The sequence below is a fragment of the Cnephaeus nilssonii genome, assembly GCF_951640355.1.
Source record: "Cnephaeus nilssonii genome assembly, chromosome: 22".
Taxonomy (NCBI): domain Eukaryota; kingdom Metazoa; phylum Chordata; class Mammalia; order Chiroptera; family Vespertilionidae; genus Cnephaeus; species Cnephaeus nilssonii.
Window position 1 is genome coordinate 12,786,817 of NC_137093.1, and position 23,255 is coordinate 12,810,071.

A 23,255-nucleotide genomic window follows, 5' to 3' on the forward strand; every position below is an offset into this window, starting at 1 on the left:
TTTTCATAATTATTGTAATGATCATTGTCATTATTGTCTTCCCCACGGCGGGAAAGAATGCGAACCGCCAGGAAATTTGCGGTGTCTAAGACCACCTCCCGGGGCCGGAACGCACAAAGCACGGAACCCATGGAGGGAGACGTGCGGGTGCCGGAGGGCAGGCGCAGGGACGCCGTGGCAGCTGCCGGACCCGGAAGTAGGGGTTGCAAGTGGCCGCCCTGGGAGCGGGACTGAAGCGGGAGCCGCTCGGGGCTGCGGGTGAGAGGCAGGCGGCGGGTGCTGCGCTGGGCGGCTCAGGGATGTGGGGAGCGCGGGCCTTTCTTGAGCGTGTTCCCCGAATGCTGGCCGGGCACCGAGGGGCCCCAGCCTCACGGCTGGAGGGAGGGTCCCGGGTCCGGCTCTTTGAATTCTCTCCGCCTCTTCCCTGGAGGGGATGGACCCCCCTACCCCAGGGCGTGTTGTGGGAGTTCGGGGAGGTGGGATGGGCCAGCGTTTAGCCAGGTGTCTGGAGGAGCCGACGCTGCAGTTAATTATCGTCTTCACGGAACCCGCCTGCGGTTCTTCAGGTTGGGTCTGCGGTGCAGCAGTCGGGCCGGGGTTGGGCCCGGGTCGGCTGGGCTCCACTCGAAGGCAGGTTCTACTCGCAGCCACCTGGGCCCCCACTCAGTCTTGAGGGCGTCCGGGAGTTCTCGGAGTTGCTCATTAGATGCAGGAGAGTACTTTAACTCGAACAAATGAACTAGAATCCAGGTGCAAAGGAAGGTGCAAAAAAAAAAAAAAAAGAAAGAAAGAAAGAAAGTAGCCTTGTCTTACCTGTTTATCACCCAGCCTTTGGTAACAGCACGCGAGAAGTCAGGCCAATGTGGACGAATGGCCAGTGAGCCCTGGGGTTCCTAGAGCCTTTGCAAAGGTCATCGGACTCTAGTCTGAACCTCAGTTTACTCGTCATTTAAAAAGTTACACCGTCAGCCTCGTAGAGTTGTTGGCAAGAGCAAATACAGTGTTTATAGCAATGGTGTGCGTAGTACAGGGAAGGAGCTTAAGAAACGGTTGTTTCTTTCCCTCTTTTTTCTGACTCCACAGGTATTCGGTGAGGTTACGAAGGTGGGAAATCCTAGGGCTCTAACTACTGTTCAGACCACTTCTAGGCCTTCGCTCCCAAGCTCTGTCCACTTGTCTATAAGACACTGACAGGAAAAGACTTTCTCCAAAACAGTGTCTCCCGCCCTTGCTGGTTTGGCTCAGTGGATAGAGTGCTGGCCTGCGGACTGAAGGGTCCCAGGTTCGATTCCGGCCAAGGGCACATGCCTGGGTTGTGCAGGAGGCAGCCAATCAATGGTTCTCTCTCATCATTGATGTTTCTATCACTCTCTCCCTCTTCCTTCCTCTCTAAAATCAATAAAATATATATTTTTTAAAATGAAAGTGTCTCCCAGAGGACACATCCCATTGTGGTATTGCTGGTGAGAGCTGACAGGGTAATAACAGGCTGGCCTGCTCCCTTGCACTTTCAGCCCTTCTAATTACAGCCTCAAGTTGGAGAGTTTGCTGTCAGCACCCCCTTTAGCACTTGCTAATCTCCCTGTTTAAAATAAAAGGACAAGCATCAGGCTCAGAGCTTTGGCAGGCAGCAAAATTAAACTTGATATACCACGAAGGTTACTGGAAAAAACCTGGTTCTGGCCATTGATTACAACCGTTAGTTCCTGTGGGGCTATAAAATTTCCCTTTTTTGAATCTATTTAAACTTTTTTAAAAAGCAAAACTTAAGTGAATAAATAATGTTTTGCCAGTAAGGCAAAAGCATTAGGATGGTAGCCCTAGTTGATTGGGCTCAGTGAATAGAGCATCGGCCTGTGGACTGGAGGGTCCTGGGTTCGATTCCGGTCAAGGGCACAGGCCCGGGTTGTGGGCTCGATACCTTGTAGGGGGGCGTGCAGGAGGCAGCCGGTCAATGATTCTCATCATTGATGTTTCTATCTCTCTTCCTATCCCTTCCTCTCGGAATTAAATTTAAAAAAAAAATTTTTTTTTAAAAAGCATTAGGTTGGTATGTAAATGAAGTTTGCAAACCATTGCTTTGAGCTTTTGTTCTCATTGGCTTCTGTTTTGAAATTGGAGATGTGCCTTAATGGAAAAATAGGGAAGCCCTAAGATTAATCACGGAAAATTAATCACTGTTGCGACTGCTGAAATCTTTGAGTTGGAAGGAACCTGATGTAGTTTTTAAAAAATGTTCTCAGCTTGCCCTGGCTGGTTTGGCTCAGTGGATAGAGCGTTGGCCTGCGGACTCAAGGGTCCCAGGTTCGATTCCGGTCAGGGGCATGTACCTTGGTTGCGGGCACATATCCAGTAGGGAGTGTGCAGGAGGCGGCTGATCGATGTTTCTGGCTCTCTATCCCTCTCCCTCCCTCTCTGTAAAAAAATCAATAAAATATATATTTTTAAAAATGTTCCCAGCTGGAAATAAGGAAGCATGAGTTTCACCCCATCTCAACCAACTTCCTTGGGTATCTTTGGAAAATCCTTTCTCTGAGTCTTAGTTTGTTCTTCCCACTTGAGATGCCTTTATCAGATCATCACCAATGCCCTTTCCCCAGGATTTCACATCCTGAAAGGAAGTGATATTCTTTTTCCTACTAAAACAGTGATACTCAGAACATTACAAAGTGCTTATGCAGTACTGAGGTATAAACTGTTGAATTAGAATATGTGTTTCTTTAGAGCAGGGGTGAGGAAACTTTTTCCTGCCAACCAAGGGCCATTTGGATATTTATAACATCGATGATCAACTTAAAAAATTCGCCTGCTTAAAAAAAAAAAAAAAATTCGCCTGCTATAGTTGGTCAAACATTTAATGAACTCACCCCTAATGCCTTAGCAGGGCCAGACCAAATGATTTTGAGGGCTTCATACGGCCCATAGACTGGACGTTCCCCACCCCTGCTTCGGAGCCAGAGCTGCTGAAGATTGGCACATGTCAAAAATAGATTAGCAATTGCACAGTCTTGACTGGGGTTTGCTTTTTTTTTTTTTTTTAATCCTCACCCGAGGATATTTTTCCATTGATTTGAGAGATTGGAAGAGAGAGGGAAAGGCAGAGAGAAGCATCAATGTGAGAGAAACACATCAATTGGTTGCCTCCTGCATGTGCCCCGACCAGGGCCTGGGCTAGGGAGGAGCCTGCAACTGAGGTACGAGGTACGTGCCCTTGACCTGAATCAAACCCGGGACCCTTTAGTCAGTAGGCCCACGCTTTAGCCACTGAGCCAAATCCGCTAGGGCTGGGGTTTGCTTTTTTCAAATATATTTTTACTAGTGGCCCAGTGCAAGGAAATTAATTAGAAGAAATATTTTAATATCGCTATTCACCCTTTCTCTATAATAGAAGTGTCAACCAAATTCACGATTGACAATGACAGATCGAAACACACGTGCGATTGGTGCCAGTGAGAACTTTATATGTATTGCACGTGCGAGAGTCAGCTTAGCCTTTTATAGAACAAACTTGCTTAATTTAGACCTGCTTTCTGATGTAGCTAAACTTCTTCCAGCCCAGGGAAGCACCCCAACTTCTCTTTCAGGTAATTGTCAGCAACACAGCAGTAAATACCAACACAAAGCAGATTATTATTGTAGCTCACACAGGGAGAACAAAGGGTAAAATAGTGTTTGACTATATTCTGTGCAGTGAGAAAACCTGAATTCATTTTCAAGGTCCACCATGTCTTCTTTTCAGTCAGGTCAAGTTTCTAAGCTTTCTAAATCTCCATTTTCTGGCTAATGGAAAGAAAATAGGATTCCACCGAGTCTCCTATGTACCTACTCCAGGACTTCTGTGAAGATCAAATGAGATGAGGCACAGGAAAACGCTTCACAGACATTTGGTTACAGTGTGAAATGTTTGTACCTGGCTAAAGTGTTTCTGGGCTGAAGAAACTGCAAGGAGGCTAGTGGTCACTAGGGAGAGGAAGCCGGGTGTTGCTACTTGATGTCGTTACCCGGACTGAGGGAAAGACACTTAGCATATTAGACTTTTATATATATAGGTTGATTTCAGAGAGGAAGAGAGAGAGATAAATATCAATGATGAGAGAGAATCATTGATCGGCTGCCTCCTGCACACTTCCTACTGAGGATCGAGCCCAAAACCCGGCCATGTGCCTTGATCAGGAATCGAACTGTGACCTCCTGGTTCATAGGTTGACACTCAACCACTGAGCCACACCAGCTGGGTGATTTTTTTGTCTTTTTAAAGTGAGTTTCCTTGTTAGCAAGCAGTATAGATTCCATTGGAAGCATTGCTATTTTCTGTGTCTTTTTTTCTCCTTAGGAGTCAGCATTGATAGTAGTGTTGGGCTGCTGAACTTCTTCATCGCCATTTCCCTGAAACTGGCGCCAACTTTAAGACAAGATGAAGACTGTGCTCATGGTTGCAGAAAAGCCATCTTTGGCCCAGTCCATTGCCAAAATCCTCTCTCGAGGTAGGGAAGACTCTGGCTTAGATCTGTAAGCATGGTCATTCCTATTTTACACATCGCTTCTTTTTCCAAAGTGTGACTCCAGCCCGCTGGAGTAGACTCGGTTCAGGACAGCAGGCATTCACGAAGCACCTTGGTGTTGGTCACTGTGGGATGCATTTACTGCCGCAGCATGAGCCAGGGCTGGGGCTCCCAGAAGGCACAGGCGCTGTTCACAGCGTAGCAGCAGCTGCAGACAGGCCACTGGGAGAGCGCTGTGCTGGCCAGGGTTGTTGGTCACAAGCGGCAGGAACCAGCCCTGGTAACTTACACCAAAAGGGAATTTACTGGAAGGAGGAAGAAATAGCCAGAACCACATCCCGGTCTAAGTCTGATAAGGCCATGCCACAGGCAGCATCACCACAAGACCCTTGCTACTACCCTTGACCCCTGACTGCTGCAGCTTCAGCCCACAGCCTCACGCCACTCAAGTGCAGCCACTAGCTGAGCCTTGGCCCTCCCAGGACAGCAGAGCGCTGGGAAACGGAGCATCTGCCCTCACCCCCTCTCTGGCTACTGAGGTGATTGGTGCTGCTTCCCCTCCTGTCTCTGAATTCCCTCCAAAGAGGAAGGGTATTTGGATGCTGGGGACCCAGAAATGGCATACATCCACCCTGACCCCTTGCTCCCAAGGCTGAAGGAGGAAGAGACCCTGAGACACTGGGCTAAGAAGTCCTGGGCTGAAGAGGAGGGTGGACCCCAGAGCAGTGCTTGGTCCCAGAGGCTGGGAAAGTTTGGCCGAGAGGCCATCAGTGGGGAGTGTGAGACGACACTGGGATTCATTAACTAGGAGGTTCCTGGGGACTTGAGTACAGTCGAGAGGAGCGAGGCAGAAATCAAATCGAGTGAACACAGAAACGCAGAGAAAGAGAGTTCAGAGGGTGCTCCCGGCCCCCAGCCCCCCGGGGCTCTGTGTGGTGGGCGCTCTGTGCTGGGTGGTTACCAGTGCTGTTTTCCCTGTGACCCGTGAGAGCTCAGCACCTAGTTCCCCGCGGTGGCCTGAGGACCGTCGTCACTGACCGCTCTGGCGAAGGGGGCTCCTCCGAGAGGCAGCTGAGCTCGTGGAGCAGCCATCACTGTGCTTCTGTGCAGGGAACATGTCCTCACACAAAGGGCTGAATGGCACGTGCTCCGTGCACGAGTACACAGGGACCTTCGCTGGCCAGCCGGTACGCTTCAAGATGACGTCCGTCTGTGGTCATGTGATGACCCTGGATTTCCTGGGTGAGTCCCCCACCCCCTGCCCACCCTCCATCCTACTGAGGGGAGCCCTGCATGGTGCTTCCCAGGGTCCAGTTGGAACCAGGGGAGGGCTCCAGGCACAGAGTCCAGAACCCATGAGTCCTGACGTCAGCAGGTCGTGGAGGAGTGACCTGGGGTCCCTGGGTGAGGCACCCAGAACTCGGGTTTTGGAGGTCAACACCCGTGGATTCCCATTCTAGCAGCGCTTAGTCACTGCATGCGCTGTGCACCCTCCTGTGCAGACTGGAGCCGGTGCCCACCTCAGGGGGCCTGGCCTGAGCAGGTCCTTGGGAGAGGGCTGCTGTTCCTGGTGACTGTCGTGTCGTCCAGGGGTCACTTGGTGGCTGTCGTCTTCCTCCTGTTATTATCCGTCATCTTGGAATGGCCAGCATGAGTCACACTGGGGCGCGGTGCGGGGCCATGCTCTTAACCACACTCCGCTGGCTCACAGGCTGGGACTGGGGCAGTGACCGGGCCTCCGTGAGTTTCTGCCCCTCATGTGAGAAATGAGTCTTATGACAGGGCCACCCACTCCCAGGACTGTCTGTGGACCGAATGTGGCAGTGATGGTAGAGTGCTTAGCAGGGCCGGGCGCATAGCAAAGCCTCAGTACTTCTCGCTGCTCAGGGACATCGATTCACTCGTGTGGCTGAGCATTCGGACCCTGAGTTTTACCACCAGCCTGCAGGTGGGGAGCTGGGATTTGAACTTGGCTCTATCTGACCCCAGTCTCCCAGGCTGCAGGAAATGGGGCTAAAGGAAAGCCCGAGCGCTGAACACGTGAGCACCAAGCCCTGAACCATGAAGTAGGTGGATGTGTCCCACATGAGGCGCAAAGAGATTGATTCTCCCCTGGCACCAGCTGAGCGCCCATCGTGTGCCTGGTCAATGCTGAGCGTGGGGAGAGGGTCACAGCATCCAGGCCGGGAGAGAAGACGAGGGCATGTGTGGTGGTTCAGGGCTCTGCCAGCAAGCCAGCGGGGAGTGGTGCTTCTGGCATAGGGACTGTCCTGGAAGCCAGGCTGGAGCAGCGGCCCTGCCCCATGGGGCTCCCGTGGGTGGCCCTGCCCTGGGGGCTCCCGTGGGTGGCCCCTGCCCCGTGGGGCTCCCGTGGGTGGTCCCTGCCCCGGGGGGCTCCCGTGGGTGGTCCCTGCCCCGGGGGGCTCCCGTGGGTGGCCCTGCCCTGGGGGCTCCCGTGGGTGACCCCTGCCCTGGGGGGGCTCCCGTGGGTGGCCCTGCCCTGGGGGGCTCCCATGGGTGGCCGAGGTGTGGTGTCAACTCAGCAGCCAGGAGGAGGAAGGCCCTGGGCAAATCCTTTTTCTGGCCTTCCCCTCCCTGTTTGTGAGACAAGACCACAGTATGACGATCATGGCGGCCAAGCTCTGAAACAAACGTGGTTCAGATGTCATTGTGCCTGTGGTTTATAGGAAAGTACAACAAATGGGACAAAGTGGACCCCGCAGAGCTGTTCAGCCAGGCCCCGACAGAGAAGAAGGAAGCCAACCCCAAGCTGAACATGGTGAAGTTCCTGCAGGTGTGTGGGGCAGGCGGGCACAGGCAGGCAGGGCGGCCCTTCCTCCGGCTACCCCCCTCCCCCTCCCCTCCCCAACAAGATGGTATTTGACCAGCCCTGGGGCAGGCCTCACGCCTTCTCTGTAAGCAACCCCAGCGGACCCAGGAGGCTCCTTTCAGTCTTGCTCCTCCCCCCACTACACTGTCAGCCACTGGAATTTAAAAAAAAAAATAGTTTGGTGGTGGTAGTTGTTTTTCTAATTTTAAAACAAATGCATATACATTATGGAAAATTAGAATATATAAATAAGTATAAAGAAGGAAAATTGCTTATAATCACACTACCCAAGACAACCACTATTGACATTTAGGGTTATTTCATTTCTGTCCTTTTTCTGTGCAATTAAGATCTTATTGCATTTTTAACATTTTTTTGTCCACAAACAGTAGTTCTGAAGTAAATTCTTTTCTGACTGGCTAGGCCAGTCTAACTAGTTCTTCTGCTTTGCCTGGGCCCCTGCCCTGGGCACCAGGCTCCTAAACAGCTGGGAGTGGGGAGGGGGAGGGGGGACGACTGCTCTGCTCCCTGAGCCGGGTGGGAGTGCCATGGGCACTGCGGGCTGGGCTCTGGGAGGTACCAGGCACCTGTGCTCTGTGGCAGGTGGAGGGCAAAGGCTGCGACTACATCGTGCTCTGGCTGGACTGCGACAAGGAAGGGGAGAACATCTGCTTCGAGGTGAGGGTGACCCCACTGTGGCCTTCCTGCCATCTGCCCCAGTCCATTCCTGAGCCCAGAGTAGGGAATCCACTACATACATGGGCTTAAAAATGCCTTTTATTCTCCTTTATTTTGGAAATTATCTAGACACTTTAAAATACATAGACGCTACTGAGGGTCATGGAGTTGAGGGTCATGGAGTGTTTCTTCGCCTGCTGGGGGCCCATTGTGTAGGCAGCGGTAAAAGGGCAGCTTTTCTAGGATTTGAGTCTCAGCATGGGGCTGTCTCGAGGAGAGAGTTGGCTTCAGCATTTCGGGCCCCTCGGCACCTCTCAGGGACCTTAGATCAATGCTGGTTGACACCTGGCGATCCCCTCCCTTTCCCATGCCTCATTCTTCTCATCTCCCACCTTCAGGCAGAATGCGCTGCCTTGGCCATGGTGCCCTCCACTGGGTGCAGCTACAGGTGTCACCTTGTGCCCCTCAGGCTGTGACTCTATAGGTTGCCCTTCTGCCTCTGCACCCAGGGCCTGGCGTGCCTCAGGGCTCAGGAAGTGCTTCCAGCACAAGAGGGGCACTCGGGACACCCGCCTTCCAGCACCGAAGGGGTATCCCTTCCAGATACCCCTCTCCTGCTCCTCCCCCGCCGGCTTGCTCCTCCCGGGGGGACCTTTGCGGCTGGGGGTAAAGAATGGTGGCAGCTCATGGGGCTTTCTCCCTTCAGAATGGAAGCCACCTCTTCCCTGTAAAGAAGCTGCATGCCAGGCTCCAGCATGACTCCCCTCCCACTGCACGGCCTTCTTAGTGAGTCTCCAGGACCCCTGCTGTGCCTGACCCTGAGCCACCCACGTCCCCCACCGGGGAGGTCATCAGGGCCTTCCCACTCCAGGGTTTTCCCTCCCTGTCTTTTCTCCAGTCTCTTAAAAATCCCACCCACCCCTCCTAGCACTCCCTCCTCTAGAAGGAGGGGAAATGGTCAAGTGGGGTGATTTGGCAACTCTGAGTTCCCTGTGTCCTTGGCAGTAGCATCTCTTGGTTTGGTGAGGATGGAAGCAGGAGATAAGAGAGGGTGGCAGCTTGCAGGATGGTAATAAGAAGGGGTGTTTGAATAAATTTGTAGACAAAAGGCAGGAAGCCATGTGGCAGGAGTATATGGAGAGACGGAGGCTTCTGGAAGGGGAGAGAGACAGAGGAGGGTCTGGCTAGAGTGAAGAGGGGATCGCACACAGGGCGGGGAGGCTCAGTCCTGGAGAGGAGTTGGGCCACAGTGGGGTGTAGAGCAGGAGGTGGAGACCTTGGGAGTTGGACGGGATCACAGCCAGCCACCTCCCCCAGGTCTTGGATGCCGTGCTGCCCGCCATGAATCCAGCCCGTGGCGGTGAGAAGACAGTGTTCCGGGCCAGGTTCAGCTCCATCACGGACACAGACATCTGCAATGCCATGGCCCGCCTGGGCGAGCCTGACCACAACGAGGCGCTCTCAGTGGATGCCCGGCAGGAGCTAGACCTGCGCATTGGCTGTGCCTTCACCAGGTGCTGGCTGCCCGCCCTTTGGCCAGAGCCCTCACCCTTGCTGGTCCCCATCCTTGGTTCCTGGGCCTGATTAGCCACCCCAATGGTCAACATTTTAAAAACCCTAAAGATAACTGTCTAAGTAGACCACGGCGTGAAAAGCAGTGTCCTGGGGGGAAGGGGGAGGGGATGAAATGTAATAGAGGGGCTTCCTGGCCTGGCGTGGTGAGATGTCTGCTCTTCTTTCCCACCTTCTCTGTTATGTGTGCACACACACCTCCCTGGCCCCGAGTTGAGCATGTCCTCTGACCCTGTCTCCTGAGCCGGGAGCAGCCAGCCACCTTGGCCTCCTCCCTGCGCCAACCAGCTAACCCATCCCAGACTCCACCAGGGGTTAATGATGGTTTCTTGAGCAAATGCATGACTGAAATATCTTTCTCTCCCTACCCCTCCTTGCAGGTTTCAGACTAAGTACTTCCAGGGGAAATATGGCGATTTAGACAGCTCTCTCATCTCCTTTGGGCCATGTCAGACCCCTACCCTGGGCTTCTGCGTGGAGAGACATGACAAAATCCAGTCCTTCAAACCAGAGACCTACTGGGTGCTGCAGGCCAAGGTTCTCTTTCCCTTCTCTTTCGATGGGTCTTTTCAGGTGTGGGTGTGGATTCTGAGCGTTCCCATCATCATCACTGTCTCCATCACAGTCCTCCAGGCCCCTGAGGTCTAGGGCACAGTTGTGAAGAGAGGCCAGAGAGGAGTCTGCGGGGGCCCTAAGGAGGGACCTCAGCTTTCATGGAGAGGCAGGGTGAGGCTCGGCCTGGAGGCACTGAATTTCAATAATTGGAAATGAACTCAGCTTTGGTGGGGTGGGGTGAGGTCATCCCTTGGGGCCATCAGCTGCCACAGTCATATCCAAGGATTGACTTTCAGACTTTTAAGGTTTTAGAACCCCTTCTCCAAATAAAGACTCCATTGAAGCTTCTTGTAAGATTTAAATTGTTGTTGTTTTTAATTGATTTCAGAGAGGGAGAGGAAGAGAGAGATAGAAACATCACTGATGAGAGAGAATCATTGATTGGCAGCCTCCTACCCGCCCCACACTGGGGATTGAGCTTGCAACCCGGGCATACGCTCTGACCGGGAATCGAACCGGTGACCTCTTGGCTCCTGGGTAGAGGCTCAACCGCTGAGCCACACCTGGCTGGGCGCTTGTCAGGTTTAAAACATAATGCAGAGCTGCTCCAGTTGACATGGGCCAGGGGCCCCAGTGTTGGCCAGGCATTAGGACATGGGCAGGGAGGGTGTGAGAGGTGGAGGCTCGGACACTCCTTAAGGACACATCAGCCTCAGCTTTGTGCTCTCCGCGTGAGACCATCTGCCTAATCTCAGGGGAGGCCAGCTGTCCGAGCAGCTTCCACTTGGGGAGGGGCTGCGTATCGGCACACCTGCCCGGGTACGGCTGTGAGACTATTTTTTTATTGACTTTTAGAGAGAGGGTGGGAAAGGGGGAGAAAGAGAGAAACACCAATGTGAGGGCAAAACATCAATCCACTGCCTCTTACACTCCCCCTCCCAGGGATCCAGCTCTGACGAATTGAACTGGCAACCTTTCGGTGCATGCGATGAGCCCAGCCAGCTGGGCAATGCGGGCCAGGGCATGGCTGTGAGACTTCAGAGCCAGGGCCATTTTGCTCCCAGGCAAGGACCAGCTTCATCTGCCCCAATTCTCTTCTCTGGCAACAGATTCACCTGGCTCCTTGCCTTTTGTCCTTCCTGCAGGTTAACGCTGATAAAGACAGATCTCTCCTTTTGGACTGGGACCGCGTGCGAGTGTTTGACCGGGAGATTGCGCAGATGTTTTTAAACATGACCAAGCTGGAGAAGGAAGCCCAGGTGGGCCTGCTCCACCCACATCTGTCACCTTCGCCTGGGTCGGGGTAGGAGTGGGATACCTCTGGCCGGAGGAGTAGCTTGTGACCTAGGTCACGTCTTTCTCCCCCTTTCTGAAAATGACATTTTTGAGAAAGAACAGTTACGCACGCACTCCCACTGGAATAGTTCTGCCCACTGCAGTAACTGCAGCGCGCTGCACGTGTGCTCTGTATTGTGCACTGACCCTCCAGGCCCCTTCCACACTTCCCTTTCCACGTGACCCTGTGGGCATCATCTCCTTTGGCAGGACTTGATTTCACAGACGTCCCTTTTCTGTGACGTCTAAAGCTGACAACTCCAGAGAGCTCTATGTGCATGGCCATGAGCCTGCCCAAGGTCTAGCACAGACGGGTCTGAGAGCCCAATGCCAGTCAACTTCCATGGCCTTGGTGGGGCTTTGTTTCTTACTCGGGGTTTTATGAATTGGAAGGACGTGCTGCTTGGCCGTTAGGAAGGAGGTGATGCCACGTGGAAAGGGGCTGGCTTCAGTGGGAGTGGGGGTGGGGGCAGGCCCAAGGCATTGCAGCAAATGCCCTGCAGTTGTGACAGTTGCCAAAGCCACTGAGGGGCCTTCTCTTGTCCTTCTCGAGCCTTCGTAGGTGCCCTCTTCCCCACCCATGCAGGTGACTCAGGCTTCCAGAACTTTAAAGCTGCGCCGTGCCTTTATCCTTGATCACGTTCCTGCAGAGACACCATTGCTGCTGTCTCAGGCTCTCAGCCTAGTGATCCAGCGTTCATGGCTGCACATGACAAGCTAGCCTCAGAGTTCACCCCACCTTGTCTGTCTGGAGTCAGAGGGCCCTGCCCTGGCCAGGTCTACATGGAATTCAGGGATGAGCTGTCGGGTTGAGTTGTTTGGGTTATTTCTGCCACAGGCAAAGCAGAGCCATCGCTTCTGACAGCTGTTCAGTTTAGAGGTTGAAAGTAATCGCTCACCAGAATTTTATTTAAACTGCATGGTGTTACAAAAGTTTCAAAATAGTTACCAACATTTAAAAATTATGAGGTTTTTATAGTAAAAGCCTGATTTCCAGCTTTTCTTGACAAATCAGAAGATAGAGCAGTACTAGCAGGCCCTGATGGAATACTCAGGCTCACTGAGGGGCAAGCAGCTGCCCTGAGACAGCCTGCACCCCGGGCCTCCTGCTCCCACTGCCACCCCCCCAGGGCCTCGCTGACGCCGGCTCCCGTCTGAGTTTGAATTTGCAGTTCCTTCTCTTGCCTCTTCCCCATTCCTCCAGTTTTTCTCTCTTCCTAGAAAATTCTTTAGAAAATTATCATCTTTTTTCCTTCTTGGGCCTGAATAAATATTCAAGTCTTAAGTGCACTGAGAGGAGTGAACTTGAGACCAAATGTATGAAACCAGACCCTTTGCCCACCTATCCTGATTCTGCTTTGCTGTCTTTCTCCTTCCCCTACCGCCACATCACTGACTCCGTTCTGTTTTCCAGGTGGAAGCCACAAGCAAAAAAGAGAAGGCCAAGCAGCGGCCCCTGGCCCTGAACACTGTGGAGATGCTTCGTGTGGCCAGCTCTTCCCTGGGTAGGAGGGAGTTTCTCTAAAGCCCCCAGGAGACTTCTTGGGGCAGGCGTGCAGCTACCCCGTTCAACCCCAGAGTACCTGGGGGTGTAGGACAGTGCCAACCTTCTTAACCTTGCCAGATTTCCCCCTCTGTCCACCTGTGTCAGTATGCACCCCCTCCCATGTGCTCACCTGTGCCAGCACCACCCCCTCCACATGCTCACCTGTGCTGGCACCCTCTTTCCGTTCAGTGTTACCCGAGGCTTAGAGGGAATCTGAGGATTCCATTCACAGGATTGTTGGTTAATACTCAACAGCTTCTCTGAATTTATGTGGGGAAAACACAGACCATGTCATTTTACTAAATGTCTGAGGAGCCCCTGTTAGGATTGAACACGTGGGAGGCCATCAGCAGGGCCACCCACAAAGCAGGCCCTCATGCCCCTCAGAAGCATTAAACCATGGAGTTCAAGCTCCAGGTACAAACTCGGGTCCAAATCCCAGCTCATCACATCCTTCCTGTCCCAGAGCCTCAATTTCCTCATGAGAAAGGAGGGTGACCATAGTTAGTACCTATCTGTCTGGGTTGTTGTAAGGATTAAGTGATTGAAATAGCACATCCTAACAATAGCAGTGGTAGTGGTGGTCACCACCCGAGAGGGACATGCTGACATCAGCATTCCCTGCTGCAGGGAGAGGTCAAGACCCATCTCCTGCCTGGGACAGGTGTGTAGTCTGTCTGAACCTTGTTTCCATAGCAGCAAGAAGGGGGTTGGGCTGGAAAGTTGGTGGCCTCAAGGCATTGGTGACCATCAGTGGCCTCCGGAAACCATGAGCAGTGTGCTCTCGAGTGTTTTCAGGCGTCCTTGGAGGGCAACAATGACATTGAGTGACCAGTAGCCGAGTGTCAGCCTCTGCTGATCAGGGAGGAGCAGGAAGGCGAGCCCTCCCAGTGGCCCTGCCCTGGAGCGCTGTAAGGACAGAAACATCCAAGGGGCTCACATCGGAGGGAGGGCATGTGCTCATTCTGTCACAGCAAGCTATCAGCAGACCCTGAGGTACAGTGTGGTTCCAGCCAGAGGGTGAGAGGCAGGCCGTCTGAAGGCCTACCAACATCAGGAGGGTGACACAGCATCCCTGTCCTGCGTCCGTCCTCATAGGCTGAGTACCTCAGCCTTGGATATGGCACAGGCACCTGGTCAGCAACTCTGCTCTGGGCCTTGCCTGCTCAGGTTCATCGTCACCCCGCAGGAGGCCCTGTCCGCCTTCGGGGAGCTTGAGTGCCCAGGCATTCCGGGCCGACTGAGCCTCCTGTCTCTCGCAGGCATGGGGCCACAGCATGCCATGCAGACTGCTGAGCGGCTCTACACCCAAGGCTACATCAGCTACCCGCGAACCGAGACCACCCACTACCCCGAGAACTTTGACCTGAAGGGCCCTCTACGGCAGCAGGCCAACCACCCCTACTGGGCCGACACGGTGAGCAGAGCCAGGCCCTGCCCGCGCGCCCCCCCCCCCCCCCCCCCGCAACCCCCCATACACCCTGTTGCCAAGGTCTGGGGACCCAGCTCAAGACTGGCAGCAGCTCCCTGCAGGCGGGAGGGCAGCCATGCCCAGACTCACGCTCTGCTTGGTCTCTCCCTCAGGTGAAGCAGTTGCTCGCAGAAGGTATCAACCGGCCACGGAAAGGTCACGATGCTGGCGACCATCCCCCCATCACCCCCATGAGGTCTGCCACAGAGGCCGAACTAGGTATCAGGTGATTCCCTCCCCCACCATTCTCACACTCGCATTCATGCACACACACACACTTCAAGCTTCTGGGGGAAGGAAGGGTAACATGGTACTTTTGCATGGTGTCGGGCCCCAGTGGCAATGTGGGGACTCCCTCCTGCCCCCGTCTGCCCCTGTGGCACAGGAGGTCACCAGAAAGTGTGCTCCTTCCCCATGGGACAGGACAGGAGTGAGTGGTGACAGCAGTGTGTCTCAGTGCAGGGTGCAGGCCCTGTTGTGGGAGACCCTCGAACAGAGAGGGCCAGGCAGGAGGTGGCAGGGGAGGTGAGGGGGTGGGTGGCTATGGACAGAACAGGATGACCCTGAGACAGAGTGACAGGCTCAGTCATCGGGCCGATGCAGTGCTGGTGGCCACCTGCCAGGAGAGGGCAGAGGGCGGGGGAGCCATGTGGGTGGAGGCAGAAGCTGCTTGTGTGAAGTGATGGTGGCATATCGCCAGAGAGGGACAGGTCACATGTCTGAACAGCAGTCCCACCTGGAGGCAGGGCGGGAGATGGGAGCCACGGCTGTGAAGGAACCACCAGGGAGCAGGAGACTCGCTTTCCTTGCTGTGCGCTCCTCATTTCTCCGCATCCTGTGGCTCTGCTGCCTGAGCAGGAGCCAGGGGGCCCTAGAGCCAGAGTCCTGGCTGGTGACCAGCGTCTATGCTTATGCAGGGAGCGAGGCATGGCGGCTCTATGAGTACATCACGAGGCACTTCATTGCCACGGTGAGCTATGACTGCAAGTACCTCCAGAACACCATTTCCTTCCGGATCGGGCCCGAGCACTTCACCTGCACCGTGAAGACCGTCATCTCACCAGGTAAACCGGCAGGCCCGGCCTCGCTCCTCCTCACCCCCACAGGTAGATGGAACATCCTCCATGGGACCTGGGGTGCAGGCCCAGGGTCTGAGGCAGCTCCCTGTCTCTCCAGGCTTTACGGAGATCATGCCCTGGCAGAGCGTGCCCCTGGAGGAGAGCCTGCCCACCTGCCAGAGGGGCGACACCTTCCCCGTGGGCGAGGTGAAGCTGCTGGAGAAGCAGACGAGCCCCCCTGACTACCTGACGGAGGCCGAGCTCATCACGCTCATGGAGAAGCATGGCATCGGTGGGTGCACCCGCCGGGACCCAGGCCGGAGGGTTCCCATCCCAAGACCCGCCCAGGAAGCAATGCTTCCGGAGCTGCCCATGCGTGAATGGCATGTGGTGCGGTGCCTGGCACAGTGCTGGCTGGAACCAGGGGCCCGTGACAGGTGGGGGTGAAGGGGAGCCCACGGTCCGAGGGGAGTGACGGCAGGCCGAGGGACACTAGGGCCTTGCTGTGCGTTGCAGGGACGGACGCCAGCATCCCCGTGCACATCAACAACATCTGCCAGCGCAACTATGTGGTCGTGGAGAGTGGGCGGCGGCTCAAGCCCACCAACCTTGGCATCGTCCTGGTGCACGGCTACTACAAGATCGGTGAGTTCAGCCCGGTGCTCCCTGGGCTGCAGCTCTGCCTTTGTCAGCCCAGAGCCTCCCCAACAACACCCTGCGGTGAGCCCCCCGCTCCCGCAGCAAGGTGCTGCACTGGCCACCCAGGACCTGCCCCAGCAGCGGCTCGGCACGGTGGGTGGTGAACGGACAAGTGCGAAGGATCCAAAAGGGGAGGCGAGGGTCTTCCCCACAGACCAGCTATCAGCCAGGCCTTGATCCTCACTGCAGTGCTGGCTGCTCTGTCCCCTCGAGGCCCGAGGGACAGAGAGGTGGCCCAGGGACTGCCAGGAGCACATCTGTGATGCGTTCTAGAGACAGGGGTCCCTGGTGGCTCCACACAGGATTTTGTGGGTGGGAAATCAGGAAAGGTCTTGGGGTGTGGGGGTCAGCCACGTGCCGGAGCTGCCACCGGGACCGTGAGCCTCAGGTGAGAGTGCTCACAGCGGCTGCCCCCCCCCCCCCCCCAGATGCGGAGCTGGTGCTCCCCACCATCCGCAGCGCCGTGGAGAAGCAGCTGAACCTCATTGCCCAGGGCAAGGCCGACTACCGCCAGGTCCTGGGCCACACCCTGGACATCTTCAAGAGGAAGTTCCACTACTTCGTTGACTCCATCGCAGGTAAGGTCTGCCTCTTCTCTTCCCCTGGGTCAGGGCCGCCGCCACTTGGGGTGCCAGGTGGCCCCATGTGAGACCAGTCCCCAGATCTGGGCTCCAAGCCTCTGTTGGAGGATGGGGTGATGATGAGTCATCACTGGGCCCTTGTCAGAATTAAAGGCCAGTGTATTAATACCACACGCAGCCCTGCCTAGTATGCTCAATGGGTAGAGTGTCAGCCTGTGCACCAAAGGGTCGCGGGTTCGATTCCTGGTCAAGGGCACATACCTTAGTTGCAGGTTCATTCCCCGCCTCCAGTCGATATCTCTCTCGCCTCAATGTATCTCTCTCTCCCCTTCCTGCCCTCCCTTCCATTCTCTCTGAAAAGCACTGGAAACAAATACCCTCGGGTGACACATGGGGCTGCAGCCCTGCCGTTCCCATCACTGACATGGAAACCCCACCACCCTCAGGGCCAGGGATGTTTCCACTCACAGATCCTCTGCCTCGTGTGGTGGCCTCCCCTGTAGCCCGCCTGGCGGCCCCTGCAGGGAGGTGACCCTCCTGCACTGCTTCCTTTCAGGCATGGATGAGCTGATGGAGGTGTCCTTTTCACCGCTGGCAGCCACAGGCAAGCCCCTCTCCCGCTGCGGGAAGTGCCACCGGTTCATGAAGTACATCCAGGTAGGTGGCGGCTGAGGGCCGCGCCCGCTCCTGCTGGCCTGCAGTGCCCTGTGCACAGACTCGGGCAAGTCTTGTCACCTCTGAAGGCCCCGCCTTATCCTCATCACACAGCGTCTTCTTTGTCCCAGTTGCCACCCAGGGATGACTGAGAGGCCTAGAGCAGCCTTGCCAGCAGACACCCAGTGTCCCTAGGACCCCAGGAACACATCAGCTGTTAGGCCACCTAAACACGTGTCACATGTCTGTGTTTCCTGTCCACACGTCCTTGCTATCGTGGGCATTAACATACATGCTGGGATTTTAGAACTGCCTTTCTTCATGCGTAGAGCAAGTGTCCTGAGACTCATGGCCTGGTTCCTTGCCTAGCAACACATTACATATTATGTATTACATGTCATGTATGATGTATTACACATTACATATCCTATATGTGTATTAAGTGTGATGTACAGATTATACATTACCTGTTACATAGTATGTACATGTGTGTACATATGTATTAGTGTATATTATCTACTATATTTTATGTGTTACATATTAGGTATTACATTGGACTTGTGTGTTACATGTTACATGCTACATTTATGAGAGTGAGGGTGGTTTGGAGAGTCAGCTGGCCCCAGCCCCCTGTGCCTCTCCCCTGGCATTGCTGCAGGCCAAGCCGAGTCGCCTGCACTGCTCCCACTGCGACGAGACCTACACCCTCCCCCAGAATGGCACCATCAAGCTCTACAAGGAGCTCCGGTGCCCGCTGGATGACTTCGAGCTGGTCCTGTGGTCCTCGGGCTCTCGGGGCAAGAGCTACCCTCTGTGCCCCTATTGCTACAACCACCCGCCCTTCCGGGACATGAAGAAAGGTGAGAGCGCCTCTCCCTGGGCTCGGCTCCCTCCCGGCTAGGCTGCCCCGTCCCCCCCAGGTATCCGTGGTCTCTGTTCAGCACCACCCCCTGCCTGACATCACACTGGTCTTTGTGGGTATCCCTACCCTGGGCCGGCCCATGCTACTGGAGCTAAGATAGGAGACCCCGGTGTGTCTGGGCAGTGCTCAGGCGTCAGCCAGACCGCCTGCCACTCTCGTCGTAATTGTGCCGGTGACTGTGGTAAGCTCACTCAGGATCTGGCAGTGGTGGCTGCGCCCTCTCCTGGGCTGGGTGAGTGGGAGGATGCAGCAGGTGGGGGTGCCCTGGGTCAGCACCATCAGAGTTCTCCATCCTCATGCTTATTCCTGGAGAAAGGAGAGCATGTATCCAGGTGGGGCTGAGACCGAGCCGGGAGCCTGAGGAGGGCCTGGGACTCGGTGCTCACCCTCAGCTGTGCTGTCTCCTTACCGCCTCACCCAGGCCCCGGGGTGTCATCACCCCATACCACACACAGGAACGAGACACAGCGAGAGAGAGGCATCCGCCCACATCTCGGGGGTTCTGGGGGGCCCTCAATGTCTTAGTTTATCCCTCCTGATTCAGGCCTTGCCTATGGGGCAGACACAGGCTCATCCCTGCCCTCCAGCAGCTTCCAGGGCAGCCGATGGCCCCATGTGGCGACTAGAATGAGGCCGCACAGAGCTGCCTATAATAGGCTGCGGAAGCAAAGTGAAGGGCAGGGACTGGCTGGAGGCCACCAGGAAGGCCTGCTGGGAATGATGTGAGCCCAGGGAGAGGGGGCCTCCAAGGGTGAGGGGTTCCCGATAAGCAGAGCACGGGAGCGCTCCAGGCCCAGGCCAGTGAGCAAAGCCGAGAGGAGCACTTTGCTGGGACGCGGGGACGCTGGACTGCCAAGCACTGAGCGGGCCTGGGAGGGGCGGGCAGCACCGGGTGACTATCAGCTGTGCCTCACAGGCTGCCCTCTCCCCGCCAGGCATGGGCTGCAATGAGTGCACGCACCCCACCTGCCAGCACTCCCTGAGCATGCTGGGCATCGGCCAGTGCGTGGAGTGCGAGAGCGGGGTGCTGGTGCTGGACCCCACCTCGGGCCCCAAGTGGAAGGTGGCCTGCAACAAGTGCAACGTGGTGGCCCACTGCTTCGAGAACGCCCACCGTGTGCGGGTGTCCCCCGAGACCTGCAGCTCCTGTGAGGCTGCCCTGCTCGACGTGGACTTCAACAAGGCCAAGTCCCCACTCCTGGGCGATGAGACGCAGCACACGGGCTGTGTGTTCTGCGACCCCGTCTTCCAGGAGCTCGTGGAGCTGCGGCACGCGGCCTCCTGCCACCCCATGCACCGGGGCGGGCCAGGGAGGAGGCAGGGCCGAGGGCGGGCCCGGGGCCGCCGGCCTGCCGGGAAGCCCGGTGCCAGGCGACCAAAGGACAAGATGTCAGCCCTGGCCGCCTACTTTGTATGACGGCCCCGTTGTTCCTCACCCAGGCTCCAGGCGGTTGTCCTTCGGGCCACAGAAATCATTAAAATGGATTCTGTCTTCTCCAGAGCAAGCAGCTGGGGACCTTTTGCTGGTGTCAGGGTTGCTGTGTCCTCCCCACCCATCTCCTCATCACCCCTCCCATCCCTGTCCCCTTGCCTCTCCCTTCACTCTGCAACCTCCTAAGTGCCTGCTCTTCCCACACCCAGCCGTGCCTCCAGGGAGGATACCTCGCGTGGAAATGGCAGCTTTGGGCACGGCAGGAGGTGCCCCTGATGCCTGTTGGGAGAGGCAGGCCGGTGGAGGAGGGAGCCGGGGAGATCAGGCTGGGAGAAGTGCTCTCTGGACCCAGCCCTCTGTGAGGGTGAGACCACACTCCAGGCTCAGCGGCTCTGAGCAGGTCTGTGTGATGCCTCAGGGCCCTGTTCTGATTCCAGTTCTCAAACAAGCCCTGATCGTCTCAGGCAGAGGCAGCCAGTAACTTACTGGGGAGGAAGGGGGGCAGGGGTGCCGTGGTGAGCCATTCACATGCCAGGCATAGAAAATAGCCCATCAGCCACAGTGGCTGGCTGCAGGCAGTAGGCTGCTTGCCCGCCTGCTGTCCCTGTACCCCGACTCCAGCCCCGAGGAGGAGCACCTGCTTAGGCAGCCACAGTCCTCAGAGCTTTGGCTACTCCCCTGGCCATGCGGCAGCAGGAGCTCCAGGCTGTGCAGTGGGACATTTGTACAAGGAGCAGATCCATGTTTCACAAGGCCCCCTGTTTGGTAGGTTCGCAGTTCACACTAGAACCGTGGTCGGCAGACTGCGGCTCGCGAGCCACATGCGGCTCTTTGGCCCCTTGAGTGTGGCTCTTCCACAAAATACCACGGCCCGGGCGAGTCTATTTTGAAGAAGTGGCGTTAGAAGAAGTTTAAGTTTAAAAAATTTAGCTCTCAAAAGAAATTTCAATCGTTGTACTGTTGCTATTTGGCTCTGTTGACTAATGAGTTTGCCGACCACTGCACTAGAACATACGAGGCCCTGAGAAAAGCCTCCGTATAAACCTGTGGCTTCACCTGGCCTTCCACAGAGGAGCTGCACCCCAGGCTCCCTCTTTCTGGAGGCTCCAACGAGCCAACGTGGTGTTCCATGGAACACAGTTTGGGAAACTAGAAGCTTTTGAAAGGCTGCTTCTGCAAGCAGGCTTGCTGGGAAGCTGTGCTGTGGTGGCCTGATTCTGGAGCACTGACAAGGCCACATCTGCGAGTGGGTAGGTCCCTGGCGCAGGGCTGTGACCGCGTGGCCACCATGTAGGCCCGTCACATCGTGAGCAGAGTCGGGGCCTTCTCCTGATGTTCTAGGACCCCTCTAGTGAGAAAGCCGGGGGAGAGGCCTCAAACCCACAGCACCCATTCCTTACCGGGATTCTGCACCGAGGTTCCAGCCTCAAGCAGGGCTCATCATAAAGGGTTCATTTCTTTGCACTTGTCCTTTGCTTTTTTTTGTTTGTTTGTTTGTGTGTTTTTTTAAATATAGTTTGATTTATTTCAGAGAGGAATGGAGAGGGAGAGAGAGAAACATCAATGATGAAAGAGAATCATCGATCGGCTGCCTCCTGCACTCCCCCTACTGGGGATCTAGCCCACAACCCAGGCATGTGCCCTTGACTGGAATCGAACCCAGGACCTTTCATTCCACAGGCCGACGCTCTATCCACTGAGCCAAACCTGCTAGGGCTGCACTTGTCCTTTGTTGATGAATCTTTGAGACCCTTGGCTTTCAAAGCTGAACTCTGCCTTCAGGAACCATTCACCTCACCCACCCAACAGCATCCAAATCCCCCTACCCCGCCCGACACTTGCAGTGAAGCTGCAGAAGCAAGAAGAACAAGGAAGAGACGAGGTCTGCTTTAGGCCAGAACCGCCCACTGTGCTCCTTGGGACTCTACCTCCTGCCTGTGAGGATGGCAGTGCAGTTAAGGAGCTACTGCAAAGTCCAGACGAGATGTGGCTACTTGGATCAAGGTGGTGGTTGTGGAGGTATGAAGGGTGATTTATTATGTTTTTATTGTGGAAAATTTCAAACATAAAAAAAGTGGAATAATAAAATGAACTTCCAGGTCCCGGCCCGTTAATTCAGTTGGTTAGAGCCGTGGTCGGCAAACTGCGGCTTGTGAGCCACATGCGGCTCTTGGGCCCCTTGAGTGTGGCTCTTCCACAAAATACCACGGCCTGGGCGAGTCTATTTTGAAGAAGTTGCGTTAGAAGAAGTTTAAGTTTAAGAATTTGGCTCTCAAAAGAAATTTCAATTGTTGTTGTGTTGATATTTGGCTCTGTTGACTAATGAGTTTGCCGACCACTAGAGAGCATCATACCGATACGCCAAGGTTGCAGGTCCAATCCCCTGTCTGGGTACATACAAGAATCAACCAATGAATGCATAAATAAGTGGAACAACAAATGGATGTTTCTTCCTCTCTCTCTAAAATCAATAAAAATAAATAAAATGAACCTCCATATACCATCACCAATTAACAATTAAGTTTCAACAATTAATCTGTAGCCCTAGCTGGTTTGGCTCAGTGGATAGAACGCTGGCCCACAGATTAAAGGGTCCCAGGTTTGATTCTGGTCAAGGGCATGTACCTCAGTTTCAGGCTTAGTCCCGACCCTGATCAGACTACTTGTGAGAGGCAATCAATCAATGTTTCTATCTCTCAAAGTCAATGGGAAAAATCTTTGGATGAGGATAAAAAAAAGAAAGAGATGGAGAAGACTTTTTTAAAGTGTTACTAATATTTTAAAATATTTTAAAAAATTTTTAAATATATTTTTATTGATTTCAGAGAGGAAGGAAGAAGGAGAGAGAAACATCAATGATGAGAATCATTGATCGGCTACCTCCTGCACACCCACACTGGGGATCTGTGGGCATTGAGCCCACAACCTGGACATGTGTCCTGATCAGGAATTGAACTTTGACTTCCTGGTTCATAGGTCGACACTCAACCACTTAACCATACTGGCTGGATGGGACTCTTATATTGGTTAGTTTCTAGAAAGTTGCTGGAGACTCTTGCTCCCACTGTAACAAAGAGAATATATGGGTTAGGCAACAAAACCATATACACAAACCTTCAATATACAAGCATACAAAGTTTATATAATACCTATTTAGCAACTTACAGATCAATTGTAGAATACTTCCAACATTGCAGAAGACACGTTTCCATTCAATACCTATTCCTTGAAGTAACTTTTTTTTTTTAATCTTCACCCAAAGATATTTTTCCATTAATTTTTAGATTGAGTGAAAGGGAGGGAGGGGGGGAAGGAGAGAGAGAGAGAGAAACATCGATGTGAGAAACTGATTGGTTGCCTCCTGCACGTGCCCTGACCCAGGTGAGGGATCAAGCCTGGAACTGAGGTACGTGCCCTTGA

The 23,255-nt window shown here is 54.6% G+C and overlaps 1 protein-coding gene across 2 annotated transcripts; it reads left to right on the forward strand.

The window, feature by feature from the left end:
* Positions 1-182: 182 nt before the first annotated feature.
* TOP3B (DNA topoisomerase III beta) lies at positions 183-22,101 on the forward strand. Of its 2 annotated transcripts, XM_079762356.1 has the most exons (18): positions 183-258; positions 4,334-4,484; positions 5,613-5,744; positions 7,190-7,296; positions 7,936-8,010; positions 9,328-9,524; positions 9,963-10,119; positions 11,283-11,396; positions 12,887-12,977; positions 14,281-14,435; positions 14,603-14,708; positions 15,407-15,553; positions 15,666-15,839; positions 16,064-16,192; positions 16,675-16,824; positions 17,384-17,484; positions 18,140-18,341; positions 19,339-22,101. In XM_079762356.1, the coding sequence occupies exons 2-18, from the start codon at positions 4,415-4,417 to the stop codon at positions 19,818-19,820; spliced, it is 2,589 nt and encodes an 862-aa protein (XP_079618482.1). In that variant the 5' UTR covers positions 183-258; positions 4,334-4,414; the 3' UTR covers positions 19,821-22,101. The 2 variants fall into 2 exon arrangements, with proteins under 2 accessions (XP_079618482.1, XP_079618483.1); XM_079762357.1 differs by lacking the exons at positions 183-258; positions 4,334-4,484; positions 5,613-5,744; positions 7,190-7,296 and adding an exon at positions 8,717-8,796 and having other exon boundaries at positions 7,955-8,010.
* Positions 22,102-23,255: the final 1,154 nt, after the last annotated feature.